Source organism: Macrobrachium nipponense, chromosome 15 (genome assembly GCF_015104395.2).
Source record: "Macrobrachium nipponense isolate FS-2020 chromosome 15, ASM1510439v2, whole genome shotgun sequence".
In the NCBI taxonomy this organism is placed as follows: domain Eukaryota; kingdom Metazoa; phylum Arthropoda; class Malacostraca; order Decapoda; family Palaemonidae; genus Macrobrachium; species Macrobrachium nipponense.
In genome coordinates this window covers 59,686,514-59,708,884 of record NC_087208.1, presented here as the reverse complement: position 1 = coordinate 59,708,884, position 22,371 = coordinate 59,686,514, and the positions used below count along the sequence as shown (strand labels likewise).

The window sequence follows — 22,371 nt, the reverse complement described above, 5'->3', positions numbered from 1 at the left end:
AGTGGTTTGTGTGAAAATATTAGAGGCTGTTTCTTTAAACTATGTACTTGAAATGACCCTAGAGCATTCGGAGATCACAAAGGATGAGCAATCCAAGTCTGTCTCAGTGTTATCGCTGATGGCTACTCGCAAGGCCCAACTTTGGAGATAATTTTTTGTTGTAATCTTGTTAACCAGTGAACAGATAAACATAACTAAAAATATGACCTTGTTGGAGGTAATGATATTTATAAAAATAATTTTATAATCATGCAGTTGCTATAGAGGCCTCATTGCCCTAGATTTGTACCCAGTATTGGTCTTTGGCTTATGCTACCAAATTTTTTTTATATAGACTCCGAAAGATAGCTGTAGGAATAGTGAACAAGTCCTACATCAGTTGGAAAAGTAATATAACCAGACCCCTGAGTGTTTTCTAGATTTGGTACAATGATTTGAAGGATTTGTCCTAAAAGGTGTGCAAATTGGAGGAAGACAAAAGTGAAGAAATAAGATAATTAAATGGGAAAGAGACTAAAAAAGCTGGGTGAAAGATCAGTGGCAGAAAGCTGGGACCACTGGGACACTGCATAGAGCCTTTTGCATTTTCTTCAAGTTTTCCCTCAGTGTTTTTTCATATGGAGTCTCTTCCCCACTCACTGCATTAAACTTGAAAATGTATCAGTAATTTAATTTTAAAGTGAATTGCAGTAGTTGCATTCTCTTTTGTAAAATATTTTTTAAGAACTCCAAGTCTACAGATTCTCAACCATATTAAAATTTTTAGGAATGCATGTGACGGGAACAGCTGGTACCCAAGAAGGTATAGACTTAGTTCGTTCAGCTGGAGCTGATGCTGTTTATAATCACAAAGACAAGACTTACCGGAAGAAACTGCAAAATGAAGAACTCTTTGATGTTATCTTAGAAATGCTTGCAAATGTAAACTTAGGTCATGATCTTAAACTCATGAATAGACATGGTAGAACTATTGTAAGTATCATTAGATTTTATTTTGCTTAAATCTTTCTTAAAAGCTAAAAATAAACAAAGTTAAAAATATGCATAAGTTATTCAGAATGATGTTTTTTTGACAGGCAATCCATAACAAGGAGATAAAAGCTTCTCTGTTGGATTTACTTTTCATATATGGATACTCAGCTAATTTGAAACTAGCCCAGCAAGATAATTAATGGAGTCTTACTTTTTCTGCCTGAATAATATTCAGGCAGAACATTATTCATGGCTTACACATTGAACTGTTGAGAGATAGGTCCAAGCACTGCAATTTTCTAATTGCCATGGGCCTTTTTCTCTAGTTTTCGGACTTCTGTTACAGTTTTCACATTAGTTTCATTGTGTGTGTAATTTGGATTATTTTGAAGTTATGTAATGTTTTTTAATCTTGTTCCATTTGGAAGTTTACTCTTTTGAATGCTGTAATAATAATAAGCATCATCTTCACCACCACCACTGCCTCTATCACCATGTGATGCAAAAGGTCACAATGATCATGATAATACACTTTGATAATAAATTCTCCTCATACAGTAAAATATCTTATACTGTACTAACAAATATCGTGCTGGTTTGAAATCTACCAATGCAATATTGTCCAACAGGAAAACTTAATTCACATTACTTAAAATTACCTCTTTCCATACAGCAGAGCTGCTAATGATCTTATCTTTTGTTAAGATTATTAGAAATATTCCTCACAAAAATTTATAATTTTCTAATTCCTCTTGAAGCAATGTATTGTAGGTTACTTTTAAATTATTTGAATAAAAATTTTGCTCCCAGCGGGCCAGATGCTTTTTTTTATAATTTACAAAGATGGTAGTAAAGCCAAATTGTAATCAGATATTAACTGCTGCAGCTCCTCTTGAGGGCGTGGCACTCAGTATTTGCTGGACATTTACCACCTGTTAGGAGGAATCTGGGTTATTCAAACTCCATCCTCTTCGTGGCTTCACCCTTCATAATTTTGGGACACTGACAGAGAACATGTACTTTTTTAAAGTACATACATATCTGCCTCTTGTGCCTGGTGAGTGTACTGTCTGGGTTTTCTTCCATTCCAAATCCATGATTCAGGGGTTATTTCTGGCTTCACTGTCTGTTGTCTTATACTAGTTGATTGAACATCTTGTATATATATGGATTTGCTATTTTCTTGATGTTCTTATCCCCATCATCCTTAAATTGCCATTCAGGTTATCAGAGGTTAATGTTTTGTAAGAACTGAATATGTTTTTACAGTAATGAACATTGTTCTACAAATCAGATAATCATAATCTTCAGTGCCTACCTCCTATCTTTACTCGTCTAGATGGAGGTTAGCTCAGAGAAATGAAGAGTTGCTTTTTTGGACAGGGGAGCTGGGCTCTTGCTTGCATGGTTGGGCTCCTCTTATTTCAGGTTGGTGTGACTGGTTGTCTTTTTGACATGGATTAAGGCTATATGGGTTCAAAGAAAAATGAGTTTTTTTTGTAAAAACTTAGTTATTATGAACATAAATATTCTTTTATACAAACCCATCACTCATATGATGATTTCTTGCATTCCAACTCTCCTGGTTTATCACAGCCACATATCCAGATGACACAATGAGTTAGGCAGTTGATAGACAGGTACCTGAGGCTCCAGGTTACACATGTGCTACCACTGCTCCTCTTCTGTCTGTTAGACCAAAGACTCCAGTGTCTGGCTATGTGTGTTGGGTTCATAGGGAGAAAATTCTATTTTGTTGTAAAATTTTGTGTATGTGTATTTTTGAAATGTATTTCTAACAACCCTTAAAAACAATTTTGCGGGACAGCAGGACCAAGCAATTTCCTCTGGTAAAGTTATTGGTAATTTTCCAAATATTATTATCCCAGTTTTGTAGTATGGCTTACCACCTCTGGTTGGCAGGTGTAGGTACTTGTGAAACAGATTTCTAAGCTATGAAACAGCATTTTCATAAACTTACATAAGTAATTTTCCAAGTAATTACGTATAGAGCTACAGTGAACTCCCTGTATTCATGCACTCTTGATCTTCATCTATATCAAAGGTTAGAATAGGATGCTGATGGGGTCAGTTTTTAAACATAGAGTTATAGATTTGACCTCGAACCAAGATCTGAGTGACTTCATTAAGTCTTTTGAGACCTCCAAACAGGTAAAAGATGTCTAGTAATCCTGGAACTTAGATGTAGTGCTTAAGTGGTTACGAGCCCTGCTTCTGAGCTTCTCTAGTTTTGCTTCCCTCAAGAATCTAATGAAAAAAACTCTTTCTCGTAGCCTTGGCCACCGCCAAATGAGTAAGCAAAATTCAAGCTATTGACAAACATATTGGTTTCGCTAAGGGAGACGCTGTTTGTAACTTTATGCTAGGTTTTATGGCAAAGAATGAGTTGCTCTCTAACACCTAGCCATGGTCGTCAGAAACCTTATGGATATTCTAGGTCTAGACGAGGAAGAAAGTGTCCTTTGCTCTGTTAGGGCATTAAGGTACTAATTGACAAAGCTAAGAGGAATATGTAGAGGCCCTGCCAGCAATCTCTGTTGCTTCATCAGGAATCCCTCGCAATCCATGTTTAAAAATGTGCTTTCATTTTTTCTAAGGAGCCTTATTACAGAGGCGCTCTTGCAAATCCAAGATGATGTCCTGCCTACCTTTAAGGGGAGAGCACATGAAATCAGTGCCGTTGCCACTTTGCATGCTTTTAAGCATAATATATCTCTGTCAGTGATCCTCCCGACTGGCTGGAAGTGCAACTCTGTTTTTGTTACACTACTTGAAGGATATAGAAATGACTTGAAAACTGCAGTACCTTGGGTCTGTTATTGGTGGCCGGTATGGTGTTGGGGGAAGAAGCATAGGAAGCATCCCTTCTTATCCACAACTACTTTGCCTTGAATTTAGGGTGTTGAGTTATTTTTTGAGAAGCCAAGGGATTACGTACTTGTATTGTACCTGGAGTACCCTCCAATTTTTTGGTAGTGGTTTGTTGGTTTTTAGTTTTTGTTTGTTGTATGTGACATCGTTGACTGATCTTTTAATATTTTGATACTGTGCCCAGGACAAGGGTAGATTTTTATTTATTTTGCATTGTGGGTATTTGGAGGACTCCTGTACTCCAAAGCTCACACTTTAAAGTAGAGACTTCACGCAGCAATTCCGCTAAGTCTTTACAGGTCAAGGTGAGCACCTGCAGTAGGTTTCATACCAAGTAAGGAGACAACAGGCATATTTTTAAATTTTAACAGTTTGTTTCACAAATACATCTTTGTTTCGGACTGTTTTTGGAACAGAATATGTCCATATATCCCACCCTCCTATCTATGTGGGATTCAGCTGTGTAATTACGTACAGTAGTACCTCGAGATACGAAAGGCTATACTTACGAAAAACTCGAGATACGAAAGCCAATGCGAAAAATTTTACTGCTCTACATACGAAAAGTTTTCAATATAAGAAAGGTTGTTGCTGTAAAGTCCCGAGATTCGCCCGTACCACCGAGAACAATTTTAAAGCTCCCGCGCCGCCAACTGAGTAAACTCGCCACCATCCTCCCGCTCTCCCATTGGTTCCTGATGCTAGTCACCCCATAAGATCCTGCTCTCCTATTGGTCAGCATCTACCCCTTGTGCTTTAAGTATTCTATTGGTAAAAGGATGCTGTAAATTGAAAAACTTATTCATGCAATACATTTAATAAAAAAAAACATTAGGTAAAGATAGAATAAAGAATAGAAATGAATGGTTATCATACTGTTTGGTAGTTTCAGTAGTTGAAGAGAGATAATGAAAATTTATGGCTTACTGTGTGAAGTGATTGCTTGTCATCGTTCGATACTCGTAGTGCTGGATGTAAACAGACGTTTGGAAGCTTTTTTTTTGCTTGTTTATTATAGTTAATGGTTACTTAATAATTATTTGAAATGAGTACATGCAATACATTTAATAAAAAAATTGTGAATTAGATATCATAAAATATAAAATAAATCAGACTGCTAACAAATTACGTATTTTTTAGAATTCTTCTTGTTTTATTATTACGTTACGTATACATATATTAGGGCTTGTGCCTTGTATGATAAGGCGCCCTATGAGGTAATGTTAGACTAGCGATAATCTATACGCTAAGTCGGTTGGTATTGCACTTCCTCCATCTTCAGGCAATGGAGTGTCTGGGGTTTTGTAGATCACTTACGAAGTCGGTATTATCTTTCGACGATGTGTTAAAACTCATGGTTCGGTGAGGTTCTTGTAGAAAACACTAAGTATAAAAATAGATATAATTTCTTCTGAAGTTTTACATGCTGAAGATCAGATATGATTGTACAAGTCTTCTAATAACGATAGCTTGATCGCTTCTGCCAATGATAATGGCTAATCCTATTCCTCTACATGATAAAGCTTAGGTAAAGAGGTACAGGTCTTCTAATGACGATAGCTAACTCTGTTCTGCCTGTCTACCATCTCTGTTACAAGTTATGAAGGAATAGACAGTAGTTCGAACATATGAACATACTTACAATGACATAGTTTCATACGAACACACCAATCAAATGAGACACGCTACAGATCACGTAGGCGGTGGTAGTTGTCTCAAGCAGGGGAGCTTGGACTAATGTTATAAACAATTGAATGACTACAGGTGACGGCATGTTATCTTTAGCCTACATACTTATTGTATACGTCATCTTTAGCGTCTCTAGTCTGATCACATTCCTGCAAGCAATCTGGTTGACCTCTTTAGTTTTAGACTTTTATATATATGGACTACATTCCATATATTATGTAAACACTTTACATTAGCTCGGTCAGCTACCAAAACCAGCTACTGAATATTACTCAAACTTGACTTGCATTAGACTTATAGGAGTGTGATACAGACACTATGTGAATATATATATATAAGTAAATAAAAATTCATGGTGTACATGAATTGGATTCAAGTAATAAAAATATAAAACAATGATATTGGTAAATAATAGTGATCACGTGATAGATAATGATACAGTTTTTTCACTTCATCTCTTTAAGATACTTATGCTACAGAAAAATACTAATGTACTCTGATACTTGCATAGAATGAAGATTAACATGATAAAAATCATATTTTAACTGATATATTTCATATATGAAATGATAAAATTATTAATGTTTATGCTGATTGATTCGTTGCTTTTTATGCTAACTGTTATATATCTGCGGATATTGTTAAGGTAAAAGGTAACTGATTTGATTATAGGCTACCTGATTTGTTTATACATATGTATATGGATTCGTATAATTATGATTAATATATGTGCACTTTAAATAGATTCCTATTGCGTACACGCAAAGATATATTTAGATTCGTTATTTATGATCATTTATATAAGAGATTCCTATTGCGTAACGCAAAGATATATTTCGATTCTGTTATTTATGATCATTTTATATATATAGGATACATGACCGAGGTTATACTACTTCACATTTAAACTAGCTTTCGAACCACTTTTCGTCCATTACACAGTTCCAGACAACCACCTATAGCCACTGAAACGGCCTTTTTCAATGGTTAAAACAAGGGGAAAATTTGCGCTGGGCGGGTCCAACGTTCTATTTTTGCGCTCATACTTATTCTCTGCATCCTAAGCTACACGATTACGTTCGCGATGAATAAAAAAAACATCCCCAGCACGAGTCCTTCGCCAGCAAAGTAGAGTTGAATATCCTTCGGGTCGTAATTGTCGGAAGTATGTCCCTTTTTGTAGTCGATCCCGACAGTCGCTGGAGCGTTCCACATGAAAACGAGATTAACGACGAGATACGGTGTCGGTGGAAGAAGTCCATGAAATTCCTTTCACATTGTAGGCGGTTGTTACTTGACTGTAGTCGTCTGCTGCGACGAACGATTTTTTGAAGTTGCGATGTGAAACTCTCGTACTGCAGGATACTGTAACCAGGTTCCATTAATCAGCCTGCAAGTGAAATTATACTTGTCACAAGGGCAAAGTAAACTTCTAAACGGCACATCCAAATACAGGGGAGGGAAACAGAGCCATTTAGACCAGACTTAACCCACATGAATTCGCTGATATTTTGGAATTCAGAAGAGTCCGCTGTACAAACTTTTTATCCATGGCATTAACAATGAGTGAACCTATCCAGGTCTATGATGACTTGTAAAAATATCCATAATTATAAAAAATAAATAGATATCATAGGCATCATTACGAATCTCAAAGAAAATTCGATATTACTGGTAGTAAATTACTAGACAAAGAAGTGGAAAACGGAGCTATTTGTAAGATTGCCAGGCAACATAAGAGTCAAAGAGAAGATTAATCATGATTCTATGTGCCCTAACAAAAGTTTCATATTCAATTTTCTCGTGCGCATCCTCTGAGGTTAATTTTTTTTAAAAAACTTTATTAATAGGTAGGAGATGCAACGAAAAAAAAACCCACTATGTAACTAATTTCTAAATAAACTTTGGGTTTTCCAAGAAAATGTGACATTTTCCCATGAATGTTTTACTTGAATTGTAATAGGCTAATGTTGCAAGTAAATATTTCATATATACATATCTTGATACTTCTAAATGTCTATGAGGTTCAGAAAAAAAAATTAATTCATTTTGTTGTTATAGAAATTCTATTTGCTTATTTTGTTCATTAATTTCAAAATGATTGCAAGTCCTTAACTACTTGCATTACACACACGGATAAGAATATGTTATGTGGCCTGTCATGTGACCTATGAACCACATGTGAAGTTCATGAGCTGGAGCATTCCTTTCTCCAGTCAATCTGCTTTGCAAGCGCAAGATGAAGCCTGTGCAAGCAGATATTTGAGGTTAAAGGAATCACTGCTGATACGGGCAAACGCGACAGACCTTCTAGAAACTGATGACGTCGTCACCAGCTTAAGAGTTACGTACTTGCGTAAGAGATACGACTTTAGGATAAATTTTTTGTTTTTAATACTCGACCCACATGAGAGGAATGTCTGCAAAAAAAACAGTACCAAAATGGAACAATATATTAGTTTCATGTTGGAAAACTGCATAATTGTAATTATGTTAAATTAAATATTCCTTATTCAAACTATATGGAAAAGGTTTCCATACAAATTCTATATATATTATTAGCCCTGTATAAGATTCATATAGGATTATTCCATAGATAAACATTTTCACTTCTAGACTTCCTGACTTTAAAATCTCTTTTATTTTATTTTATTTTATTTATTTATTTATTATTAGTTTATTATTTATTTATTTATTTTTTTATTTTTTTTTTTTTTTTCATTGACTACGAATATAAATCACCGGGACAGACAATATGTCAGTAGGTTTTTGGATATGTGTTTGAACTTTTAGCTTATTTGTCATTACTAAAGCGTTAAGTTAGAGTTCAAATCTTTACGCATATATATTTAGATATTTAATTAACCTATGGTTACGTTTTGCTTATTGATTTTATCGTGATTCCTTTTTATTATAATTTGTAACCCTTCCGACTTCTTACGGAGTGTATTATATTGACTCCACTTGTATCCATATTTATCTTATTTTTTTATATTTATTTATTTATATATTTTTTTATATATATTTGATAAATTAATGGTTGGCTTGAATATGTGGAAAAGTGTTCTAGCGGCGTACCGTATAAGGCTACTTGCGGCATCAATTCTATAGATACAAGATATAAATGATAAAGGTATTTAAAACCGCGAGAACCGCTATAATCCAGTCCGGATCCAACATCACGAGTTGTAACTCGTAAGACATTGACACTTCCTATTTAATTATCCGTTATTCTACCAAACCGATTGACTCTGGGTGATCAAATATATTATTGGTTTTCTTAAGGAAAGGAATTCACACAACGTGTTAAGGAGATTATTGATTTACACCACCCGAGTCAGATTATCATGTGTTTGAATTCCATGTTTACTGATTTAGCACTCATAAATATTCCTAACGCACTCAATTGCGGTGGTTTGTTTTGTTTTTAGTGCTATTAATTCTATTATAACGTGTCAAGGTAACTATTAACACTAAGAAGTGTTTATTCCCTCTGTCAGACTCGTAATTCTGTTAATAATTCTAAGTATATTCTTTCAAGGATTGATTTGGCACAGGATAGGCCCTTAAACTGACAGGTGTCTTAGTGTATCCCTTGTTTTCATGACACGTGTTACAATTAGTTATGTGCTTTTTATATCTGTAAGCATTGTAGGCCCAGTAAAACATGGATTTGGCTTTTTCTGTGACATAGTAGGGAACCCTGGATGACGGAATGCAACCAGTTATGACGATTGGTATGAAAGAGATTATTATTACTACCTGGTCGTTAGTCATCTGCTGTGTTTCTTCGGGTTTTCCTCGTCACGGACCTACATATATACTACATTTGATTACATTATTCTGATACACATACCTTAAGTATACTTTTGCTTTAGGGTTTCTGCTCGAAGTGTGTATTGTTTTTGCTTAGCCGCTGACCCTGTTTCGTTCGAAGTGTTTATTATTTTGCTTATTGCTGCTGACTCTTGCTTTGTTCAGTTTGTAACAGTTCTGCGCTCCGACCCAGATATTCAATGCTCGCGATCTCTTGGTTTAAGGAATTTTCTTGTTTAGATACGGTTTTAACAATAGGCACGGATATTTCTATATTGTTTAGTCTAATTAATGGTTCTTTGCAGTATGGTGCGGGATTTGCGGGATAATGCGTCAGCTATGATATTGCTTTCCCAGGTAGATATCTTATCTTGGCTCCAAAGACCTGAATGATCATTTGTCACCGAGTTCCTTTTGGACTGTGATTAAAGCCTTTGAAAAACTCGGTAAAGGACTCATGTTCGTAAGGACTTTATCAGGATAGCCATAGATTATGAACTTAAAATGTACTAGTGATTTAAAAGATACCTAGCCCTTCCTTGCTATTACTGCATATTTACTTTCAGAGGGCTTTAGTTTATGTGAATAAAAAGCTATAGGAAAGAACTGTTTATCATTATTACTGAAGTATACCCTCTTACCCCTTGGTCTGAGGCGTCTGTTGCAATAAAAAAAAAAATTCCTTATTTAAATCAGGGATTTTTTAAGTTAGGTGAGCTGCATTATTCCGCTTTTAAGATATCGAACGCCTGTTGATGCTTTTTAGACCATAATCAATCTACGCTCTTCTTCGTAAGATCTGTTAAAGGAGCTGTCATGATTGAAGAGTTACATATTTACATACGATTGTAATACCCACTAAAGCGCAAAAGTGCTGTATCCCCCTTTTACGTTAATAAGTACCGTAAAGTTATGAATAGCCGACACCTTACCATGGACTACTTTTAAGACCTTGACCAGACACATCAAACCTAGATAAAACATGTTCGGTTTTTAAAAACTCACATTTAGATATTTTACTCTGAGATTATTTGTCTTTGTCTCTGTAGCACTAGCTCTTACTTTAATGTTGGGGAATGTACTTCTAAGGTATTAGAAAAGATTACAAGATCATCCATATAGGCATGTAGGGTATCCCCTAAAAATCTCCAAACACTATATTGTAATTGGGGTGCAACGTAAGCCGGAGGCATACGTAAAAATTGATAATGTCCCCTGAGTGTGCTGAAAAAAAAACGGTGTATGAGGTACAATCACTTAGGTAATGGTATCAGGTAAAAGCCTTTAAGTAAGTCCAAGTTGGTGAAAAAAATTTATTCTAACCTAACAGAGATAAGATGTCGTCGGTACATCGCACTGGAAACTATCGGAAGTCGTTTCCTTGTTTAAGCGACAGAAATCTACGCAGATACGCCAAGTCCGATCTTTTATGGCATGACGTTTGAGGGAAAAATTATATGGGCTTATTTGATTTCCTAATGACTCCTATTACTAACATTTTTCAACTACGTCATTTATCTCTATTTTGAAATTTCATTGAAAGTCTACACGAAGGTACTATATAGCTTAATGTTTGTCCTTAGACCGTATTTTTGTGTTAAATTACATCCGTTTTTTCCCAGAGATCACTCGCTAGTGGAGAAACTTCCTGGATTCAGATAAAAGATAAAAAAAAAATTCTGCTTGAATGACTTTACGGTGGATATTACTTCAGATAGATTATCAGAGAGATTCATCCACGACTGTGGGCGTGATTAAAAAATTAGCAACAATAAAAAATGCGATATTTATAACTTCCGTATCCACGATATTTATACTTTTACGGCTTTGTTCGCGGAAATCGTTATATTTCAGAGTGTCGGGAAGGATTAAAATTTCATTTCCCAGCAAAGTCTTTTTACACGCACTAAGACTTTCGAGGGTGCATGCTTCTCGAGATTTTGCGTGCAAAGTGCGACGCGGTTGTGGGAGAATTCTGTTGGGTCATTTGAACAATGTTACGATATATGAACAAATGTATAGTTCCTTTATATAAGTTATTATTTGATTAACTGTCTCATTTTTGTTCAAAACGGATTTTAATATGTTTGAAAGGTTTATAGGATTTCCCTTGATAAACACGCCTTATTTTGCAGGATGTAAGATAATATTTTGTATCCCCTAGATGGATCTTACAATTACACTAGATACAGATCAATGTTTTTTTATAACTATAGAGGTATCTGTAAGCGCTCGCTTATCCGGACTTCTCATTAGGGAAGTTCGAACAACAGACGGTGAGTCCGTAAATACAGGATAATACGTGTACTAAAGGAATAAACAAGATATTCTAATTTTTACGGCGCGTACGTTGGGCGGGCTTAATCCACCAGTATTATTATAACTTAATGTATTAAATTAAAACGAAAAACCTGCTCTGATTACTTATACGGTCGTGTGTTTCATAGGAAAAACCAATCCTTTTTAATTCAAAAAGATATTGGTATGAACCAACATCGCTTTTTCCCACTCTGCTAGAGTCGCTTATTGTGTGGAATTTGCTATGCTTTGAACACTTCGGCAGTTTTTGACTAACCTTGACCGCTTGACTAGGTGACACAGTAACCGAGTTGTTTGCTTGTTTGATTCTGAAAGGCTACTGTTTCTATTTCTTTTTGTAATAATTAGGATCCTTCTCTTTATTACCATCGGCAACGTATTGTGTGTTTTTTAGCATATGTTGCTGGTTACGTATAAAGCAATGAATGACGAACTATTAGGAACTGAGCGATTACTAATTAAGACGAGTTATCTCTACTGCATTCAATCTTAACTGTTTGTACTTCATTCTTTGCTAAAATTTGAAATAGTGAGGGATCTTGGTCAGCGCATTTGAGCCTGATGAAAGTTTTTTACAGACATGTTATTCCTTGCAATCCAGCCATATTTTTTTAAAGTTAAGTTGAGTCATTGAGGTTCGATATTTTATATAACTCAAAAAAACTCAAGGCTAAAACTGCGATCGGGACTTGCAAAGGAGCATTTATTGTCATGACCCGAAATAGTGTTACCTCTAATTTATATAGATTTGTACGGGTGTTCCACTTGTTTTTGTGTGTTTACTAATCACTACGGTGCTTAACGACCCTATCCATGCATCTGTATAAATACAGACGTCCACTGCGTAAACGCATATTCACTGTTTAATATGATTTGTTATGTAAGGGATTAATAATCACCCAAAATGATAAAATTAACATAGTATATGATTATGAGTATTTCAGTAGAACTTCTGGAAACAGACACTCAAAGATAAAAAAACTCGCAGTAGCGAAATCTCTATGATGTAGATAATTTCTGTAAAACAAAAAAAGTAAGATTAAGAATGTCTCGTAACTTCAGCCACAGGAATAACGAAATTCGACCTGTAAAGGAAACACTCAAAGTTACTCCAAATGTATAAAAAATTGTACTTAGCTTGCTTTTGTGGGGAAGTCACGGCGGTGTTCCGATAACGACACACGGCCTTGGTCCTCCTTCTCTATTTAGCGGACGACCTGGTTTGGCTTCAGTTTCCCCCGTGCGCGTTGTTTCGATGATTCGAGGCCCTTGAAAATCGATGCTGCAGACGCGTTCGGTTGTTTCTTGCAGTGCCGGAAACGCTCACTAACGATGTTTCTTGAATGATTCTAATGAGAGACGAAGCTTCCGTTGCCGTAGGAAAAGGACACGTCGGTTTTGTTTCTTGAAGTTATTCACTAACGATGATACTAAGTTGCTTGACGAATCTTGTTGTTTTCTGAAGTCGCTCACTAATGATGATACTAGGTTGCTTGAAGAATCTGCTGCTTTCGTCGTCGTTGACTTCATGATTTATTATTCTGTTTTTTCTTCGTAGGACGTGTAGAGTTCTTCTGGTCCGCTGGCCACCAATATTAGGGCTTGTGCCTTGTATGATAAGGCGCCCTATGAGGTAATGTTAGACTAGCGATAATCTATACGCTAAGTCGGTTGGTATTGCACTTCCATCTTCAATGGAGTGTCTGGGGTTTTGTAGATCACTTACGAAGTCGGTATTATCTTTACGACGATGTGTTAAACTCATGGTTCGGTGAGGTTCTTGTAGAAAACACTAAGTATAAAAATAGATATAATTTCTTCTGAAGTTTTACATGCTGAAGATCAGATATGATGTACAAGTCTTCTAATAACGATAGCTTGATCGCTTCTGCCAATGATAATGGCTAATCCTATTCCTCTACATGATAAAGCTTAGGTAAGAGGTACAAGGTCTTCTAATGACGATAGCTAACTCTGTTCTGCCTGTCTACCATCTCTGTTACAAGTTATGAAGGAATAGACAGTAGTTCGAACATATGAACATACTTACAATGACATAGTTTCATACGAACACACAATCAAATGAGACACGCTACAGATCACGTAGGCGGTAGTTGTCTCAAGCAGGAGCCTGGACTTATTTTTAATAAACATTGAATGACTACAGGGTGACGGCATGTTATCTTAGCCTACATACTTATTGTATACGTCATCTTTAGCGTCTCTAGTCTGATCACATTCCTGCAAGCAATCTGGTTGACCTCTTTAGTTTTAGACTTTTATATATATGGACTAACATTCCATATTTTTATTATGTAAACACTTACACATATGTTTCATTATAGCTGTCAGTAACTCGGTATCTCCATTAGGTAAAGATAGAATAAAGAATAGAAATGAATGGTTATTATACTGTTTGGTAGTTTCATTAGTTGAAGAGAGATACTAATGACAATTTATGGCTTACTGTGTGCTAGGAAAAATGATTGCTTGGCACTCGTTCGATACTCGTAAGACGGGTAAGAGCTGAATGTAAACAATCGATTGGAAGGTTTGTTTTTTCTTTGTTTGTGAATTATAGTTAATGGTTAATTAATAATTATTTGAAATGAGTACATACTGATTATTTATACATTTTATTGGCATATCCTAAGCTTTTAGCTCTTAGGTTTAGATGTCAGAATCATAGACCAGGCTACAGTAGCAACCGCTAACATAGGCTAGGCTTATTGCTAAGGGACATATGCTAAAGTCCTAATATATGCAGTAATAATGGGGTTGAACATTACATGCAGTTGAATATTACTCAAGTATGTACAGTATTTTGCCTTTTTGGAGTCATATTTCTTCCGTCGGATCGGCGTTGTAACCCTAGAACATGTGTTTTAGGCCTGGAAATATAATTTACTGGGGTGTTTTTGGAGGGCTTGGAACGGATTAGCCATTTAACATGTAAAATGTGTTCCAAGATACGAAAAACTCATAATACGAAGGGCGCCTCGGAACGGATTAATTTCTTATCTCGAGGTACCACTGTACTTGGAAAGATACTTATTTGAAAATGGTATTTTCATGATAAAATAGAGCATACTTACCAAGTAATTGCAGACCAGAGCCCCCCTCTTCCCCACTAGGGACAGTAAGCACAAAAGAAGTGACAGTAAGCACAAAAGAAGTGAGCTCCTCTGTTTTGTTGTTGTTCTTGTTCCTACACAAAAAACAGTTGAATTGCTACCTCAAACATCAAATTTTAGCGGTCACATGAGTAGAAAAGTATAGCTGTGTAATTACAGGCAGTCCCCGGGTTACGATGGTGTCGGCTTACGACGTTCCGAGGTTACGACGCTTGTCAATAAACGTTATTTCCAGGGTTACAACGCATGTTCCAGGGTTACAACGCCTACAATGCTCATCTGGGAGATGAAATATGACACCAAAAATGCAAAATAATCAATATTTGAAGGTTTTTTTGATGAAAAATGCCATAAGAATGCAGTTTACATAGTTTTCAATGCACCCAAAGCATTAAAAGTAAGGTTTTCTTAGGATTTTTGACGATGTTCCGGCTTACGACTATTTTCGGCTTACGACGCGTCTCAAGAACGGAACCCTCTTCGTAACCCGGGGACCGCCTGTACTTGGTAAGTAGTACAGTATATATGAAACTTAATTTTATCATGAAAATACCATATTTACATGAGAAAATTTAAATGTTTTGCAGGTTGTTGGCAGTCGAGGCACTGTAACAGTAGACCCAAGAGATATTATGGGAAGTGAAGCATCAGTCATGGGGGTTGCTCTTCTAACTGCCACTCCTGTGAGTATTTTTACCAGGCATTCTGAAAGTACTCTACTATCATCATCATCATTGCCTCCAATCCAACACCATGTGGCACAAGCAAAGTGCCAGCTGTTTAGTGTTTAAGAATAATCCAGTGAGGTAATTTGTTCACATGCTTGTTAAATAAGGGTCAGTATACAAAAAATATAAAACTTATGATTTTTCAGAATTTTATGCTTTTTCATTTACAACACTTTGAGATATGTGATCATTGGAGTTTTGTGTGTGGGGATGATAAATATCTTCTAAGCTGAACAAACAAAATAATTTTGATGGTTTTGTTATGCATCAGTAATTTAGGAATTTTTATTTTAGTATTGATGTTAGAATCCAAGCAAACTACTATTGTACTTTGAAGTTTTTTTTTTTTTTGAAGGATGAATGGTCTGAAATAACTTCTGCCATTGTTGATGGGATCAAGGCTGGTTGGGTGAAACCTGTTGTGGATAAAGTTTATTCTATGGAAGAGGTAAGTTGTATTGGATTTATGTGGACTTGAAGAGGGAATAAGTAGCATATCTGTAGATAAAAAATTTTATGTAATAAATTTTTAAAATAAATGGTGGACAAAACCAACGAATTATACTTTCTATATCTTTATATAACCCATTCATCATGAAATACCCTTTCACTGTGCAGAACACATCCAGGTACACAAAGTCAAATGTTCAAATAGATGGAAAACCCCCATACATGCTTGGCTAAGTTCTCATTCAGCTGTGGACCTTTGTCCTCTTTGATTGTGCTGCTTCTCTCCAGGCTGACGACCTTCTAGGCAGTTGTGTCACATCCCTTATCATTTTTCATTTGCAGTGAATTGTCATATCATGGCCATTTTTAGTGTGTTGTGATTTTATCACTTTGGGCTTGTGACCAGCAGCTGTTGTGCTGTCAGTCTTGTTACTGTGAGAAGCCAATTGAAACATGTTTCGTTCCCTTGTAATCTCTTTCGTGTATGAATCATCATGTTTTTCTAAGTTGTTTTTTTATTTAATTTTTTTTTTTATCAGGGTTTTGTTTTTATTTGTTTTTAGAACTCAAGTCTGTCACTTTATGACTGCCTTTAGCATCGGCTCCCTTTCCTGACATGCTCAATAGGAGATTCCAGTTTGTTATCTTTACAACTTGGCTCCCAAGTCCCTCTGTACCAATAGAACATTTTTATATTATGTTTGTTTGTCAGTTTCAACAAACATATTTACTTTGCTCTCCAAAACTTGACCAGTTCTTGCTTTTCCCTCGTTAATTCTTATTGTTACAACAGCTACTTAATGCAAGTATCTTTTGATTTCAAATATCTGCTCATTTTGTGTCTTATTGATTAGGTAAGAAGGAACCCTTTTTATACCAATTTTTTATTGATAGTATTTAGGTCAAATTAACCATTGATAGCTTCTTATTACCTTGTAATGTTTTGCTTAGAGATGTTCACTGACAGGTGCTTTGCTTAGATGTGCATGTCAGTTATTGCTAAATATGTCCATATAGTTTTTATGATTTTGATTATTTAGAGCAATTCATTATTAATTAGGGTTTGTGTTCTTGGCTTTTTACAGTAATTTTTACTGAATGGATTTATTATTATGTATTGTAAAAATGTTTTCTTACATCCTTTGTTCATATATTTTGTGACAATTTTTATTCTGTATTATATGGTTACAGGATGTAGTTAATGAAAGGCCTCACTTTATTGAATAACTAAAGGTGTAGCATAGATTGATTTGCACCTCTCATAGACACTGCAGTAATTGTACATTTAGATTAGAGAAAACTTCATTATTTATGTAGTGCCTGTAAGGATCAAGTTTATATCCCAGGTGTGCTTGTGAAAAATGCAAGAACTGGTCCCAGTTCAGTGGCAAGAATTTCTGGTAGTTAAAGGCATGCCAAAAATTCAAGTAAGGGGTTTGTTATACTCAGATATATCTTCAAATCCCTATATTTTAGCTTCCTCTGTCCCTCTGAGGCATTTGTGTGGCCTCTTATTCCTTCAGATTTAGAAGTAAGCTGTTCTTTGAGAGCCATCACTTCTCAGTGGGAAAGAGTTATTTTGCAGATTTCTTCTTTGGAGTCAAACATTATGAGGCAATGTAGCACGTAAAGCAGTCATAGCACTGCTGCTTTTTCGGTTGATTCAATTTTACAGCATGCTTACTGGTCTTTCATCTAACTTGGACCCTAAAAGGTATGCAGTTTCCAAAACTATCTATTATAGGAACTTTCACTCTCCAGCCTCTCTCATTCACATGAAAAGATCATTTGCAAAGCAGAATGGCATCAGATACTCACAGTACCAGAATGAGGTCAAGAACCCACGTCCCCTGAGGGCAGAAACACTCAAATAAAATGGTAACATATACATATCACCACAGTAAACATATCAGTGTGATCTTCTGAGAATGAGGCAGCAGACATTTGTTCAGAGCAAAACCTCATGAAGTAATAAGTGGGACTTCTGTAGACACTGGTGTGTGGTTTGGTTATTTGCAGTGAGGTCTGTATTCTAGTAAGATCTGCCAAGTTGGAGCAGGTGGGGAATGCTTCCTTAGATTAATGCTATTTATGACTAATGGGTTTGTTTGAATAAATGAAAACTGCTTTAAGTGTTAGAAAGTACCCCCGTGCTAATATTTCAGAGATATCATAAGGTAAATGTTCAGGTTTCTTTGTTTTACCAAAGAATGTTGGATTTTATGAATGAGGGAAGTGAAAGGAGATATGAGTCAGAATAATAATGTACAGAGAGTAAAAGATGTGAATACAAGAGAAAAAATGAAAGATGAGTGAATTTTTATTGAAGCATACAAAGGGTTACAAACTAGGCGAGGGATGTAAAATGACAAAAGTACGAAGATGAAGTTATCAGTGTTCAGAAAGGCATATGGATTTGGACTTTGGACCAGGTTGTGTGTTAAGGTCTGCAAATGCTCAACTTTATCACCTCAGGTAATCATCATCATTTTGTCAGCCTCTTACAGAATGTTGTTTACTTACTTCCACATAGAATAGTAGTAATTTGTTTTTGTGTTTATTCTGATTCTTTATTCACTTTATAATTTTACTCTTTGTCTTTCAGGCCGGTCAAGCTCACCATGACATTATACACTCAAAAGGGGCAAAAGGAAAGCTTGTTGTCAAAATACAGGACTAAGGGTTTGCAAGATTTTTAGCAGCCTTCTTGCCAATGCTTATTGTACTTCTTTAGTATACAATACATGGTCTTTTGAGGACCGCAAAAAATTTCTTTAACTTAGAAATAATAATAAGGAAAAGCATAAGTTATATTGAAGGGGTTAAGCTAGTAGTACTGTACTGTTGCCTTCAAGAATTTTGGTGCACATCTTGGTATGCTAAGTGAGACATTTAGTAAATACACTCTGCAATAAGTAATACCCATTTGTTTAGAAAACAAAAAGCTGTTTGCACTGCTGCCTGCAAAACGATGCTAAGCATGTACACATGAAAAAAAAAAAAGAAAGTTTACCTGATGATAAAGTACTAATTTAATTAGTAGATACTGATACATTAGGTAAAACATTGTGGAGTTGCCAGATTTCTTCTTAGCTTGCTGTGATGTCCTGTACAGGATACTTTTTATACACTTTATACACTGCCAGTGTTTGCATTTGGAATGCTTATGAACTGGATGTTTCAGTATTTTAATAAAATTGCAATATATTGCATTCACGTTTGGGGTTATTTATCCAAAATACCCAGTTTGAATAGACAATTTTTTTTTCAACCCACAAAATATCCATATAAATTTGTTTTAATTTGAAATGTAAAATTTTGTCTTCCTGATGAGAATTATTTTTCATTCAGCTTGATAAATAATGAAAATATTTGTCACTGGTATTTTATTGGCCCTTTTTCAGTAATTGAATTTTAGGGTGTCAGATTTGCAAATATGATTACTAGCAGAATTTTTCCAGGTAAAAAGACAGCCCTGATCTATAAAGCTATTAATTCCAAAGCCTTGAAGGAAAATGATAAATTCAAACTAAGTTTTCTGGATGCATAAAAAGAAGTCATGGACTACCAGAACACTTTTATGAGTGGTTTCATAGGTACCTTGTCCTAGAAGTTAGAAGATACCGCCTTGGCATTAGGGGATTGCTTTTGAAAGTTTTTTTTAATATTGGGCATCCTTGGCTACCCAAAATCCCATGAATTCAACACTGAAGGTGTCAGTATCATTCTGCTTAAAACCCCAACATGTCTAATTCAACCTCTCTAGATTAGGGGGTGTAGTGAGGTTACCTCCTCAACCATGATACAATGTCGCCTTCGCTGGTGAATGGCTTAATCATGTCCTTTGTAATTTTGGACGCCATACTTTCTTGGAATAGGCCTAGATAGCTTGTAGTTAAACTCACCTTGCAAGCTCCCTCAGACTGCTAAACTCGTCTTGTAAGCTCCCGCAGACTGTGTAATGGAAGACCTTCAAGATCCAACTCTCACATAACTGCGGCAGTGTTTCCAACAATTCCTTAATTACATTAATCACACAACAGGGAGTTAATAAGTATGGTTAAGACCCATTACATATGGTACTCTATTAGGAGTATTGTTCAGGATGGGTCAGAAGATCCCACCAAAGATAATTTGGTGAAGATGTGGAAAGTTTACATTTGCTTATGCCCGAGACAATAAAATTGTGATGGAAAAATGTTTCAGCTAGAATCTGTTATGAATTTGGTGGATTTACCGTGAAGGCTATCAAAGATATGCAGTGAATGAAAAAGTATAACTAAGACATGAAGCTTGGGGAAAATAAAAAAATGCTTGATCCAAACAGATGTTATACCAGGTGAAGAAGAAAGCAAAGAAGAAGCAGCAGTGCCAAAGAGCAAGTTTCCATCAGAAAGTGTTACTGCTATAGACTAATGTCATACACGGTATGACTGTAATATTGATCCATTAATACGGTCTATGAAAACGAGAGGGAAAGATACTACTTGCCCCCACTCTCTCTTTCTCACTCACTAGAGGAAGTGAGAGAGACATTCCCGAAGTCTCTCTTCTCTCTTTCTTTAGTAAGAGAGAATTGAGAGGGATGGGTACTTTCCCCAAACTCTTTTTCACTCACTAGAGAGAGAATGAGAGTGAAAGAGCCTTGGAGAAGTGTCCCTCTCCCTCTCCCTCTCGTGAGTGTGAAAGAGAGAGAGAGAGCCGGGCGCACGTATCTTGCCCTCTCATTTTCTCCCTCTTTCGTGAGAGAGAGAGAGACTTTCCCCCAAGAATCTCTCTCTCTAGTGGGTGAAAAGGAGAGAGAGCTTGGTGCAAGTATCTTTCCCTCTTGTTTTCTCTAGAATGAGAGAGGGAGAGACTTTCCCCGTCTCTCTCTCTCTCGAGAGAGAGAGAGAGAGAGTGAGAAAGCGAGAGATCTTGATGCAAGTATCTTTCCCTCCCTCGCATTTTCTTCCTCTAGAGAGAGAGAGAGAGATTTTGGAAAGTCTCTGGATCTCATGAGAGAGAGAAACTTTCCCAAGCACCCTCTCTTCAGGTCTGTCTGCAGTCTCTTTGGAGCCTTTGGATTCCATTTGGAGAATGGTCTCCACTTCAGGGATCCAAGCCTTAAAACTAGAATTAAATGGAGTTCAGGAGAAGAAATCGTTGGAAGAAAAGGAGGTCCGAAAAGTACGCAAGATAGGAAGTTGCCCTCTCTCTCTCTCTCTCTCTCTCTCTCTCTCTCTCTGGGTTCTCTCTCTCTCTCTCTCTCTAGATATAAAAACGAGATGAATAGACTCTTGTCCCAGCTCTCTCTCTTTATCCTCAATAGAGAGAGAGAGAGATTCATTAGGGTTAATTTACAACACATTCGCACACAAGGATGAAAAGTTTACTGATATTTTTTTTATTCCAGCAATTATTCCAGTAATTATCAATTTCCCTTCCATTGCCTTATGAATTAATATTATAAATTTAGCTTTCATTTTTCACATTCACGTTAATGTATTAACCATGTGAATATAATAGTTGATATAATAATCATAATACCTGAGCGTTATCACGAAAGTTACTTTATGAGTCGGTCAATTCTAGTGATTCTCATTTCCTAGATGGCTCTAATGAGACCCATGGGCCATTTCTTTTTTGGAAACTTTAGTGGGTTTTGAGAATTTGGGACGGGGAGAATAGGGGGATTTTCTAGTTTATGTTTCTGGAAACTACGAGTTCTTATAACTCAAAGCGAGAGAGAGAGAGAGAGAGGAAAGCAGCCTGCATGTGATAAAATAGTTAACAGACAAGGACAAATATAAAGAGAGGATATTAGAATTACAACAACAGAAAATGATATAGTAGAAAAACAGAGGAAGGAACATATAAGTAAACTGAAAGAAAATAACAATAAAAATTGAATAACAAGAAAATAGTTAAAAAAATGCATAATCAGTTGTTAAAAAAAAGGAACTAAAAAATGATTATGCTGATTTTCGTTTTATCTATACTCATCGTCAGTAAGTAATTTTATGTAAATGGTATGCTTTTTTCCTTTACTATGTAAATGGTATTCTCATTGCTCAATATATATTTTTAAGACATTATTGCTAGGTGAAACTATAATATAATTAATCCATATTAGTCTTTTTACACAAAGCACTAAGGATTAAACCACGTATGGCATTTGAAGGGAAAAGTGTTGTAGACATTATTAATGTTTTTTTTAAGTGATGTCATACATCTTTATTGCATTAAAAGAAATGCCTGCTTTAATTAAGATACACGAGAGGTAGCTCTAATGGAAATCGCGATTTCTCATTGAATCGGGATTTTTTCTTCATTATGTTCTGGCGATCAACATACTTAGCTTTCTCATCCTTTCACAAGATAGATAGTCT

The 22,371-nt window shown here is 35.8% G+C and overlaps 1 protein-coding gene across 16 annotated transcripts in view; it reads left to right on the top strand.

Moving 5' to 3' along the window:
- Positions 1–19,378, top strand: part of LOC135194994 (quinone oxidoreductase-like) — a 55,011-nt gene extending 35,633 nt beyond the window's left edge. For 15 of the 16 annotated variants that reach the window (XM_064221260.1, XM_064221253.1, XM_064221249.1 and 12 more), the window contains 4 exons: positions 767–972; positions 15,410–15,505; positions 15,906–15,998; positions 18,606–19,378. In XM_064221260.1, coding sequence (XP_064077330.1) covers positions 767–972; positions 15,410–15,505; positions 15,906–15,998; positions 18,606–18,680 — 470 coding nt within the window. In that variant the 3' untranslated portion in view covers positions 18,681–19,378. Of the gene's footprint in view, positions 1–766; positions 973–15,409; positions 15,629–15,905; positions 15,999–18,605 lie in introns of those variants that run through there. The other variant, XM_064221257.1, reaches the window with a different exon arrangement.
- The last annotated feature ends 2,993 nt before the right edge of the window (positions 19,379–22,371 follow it).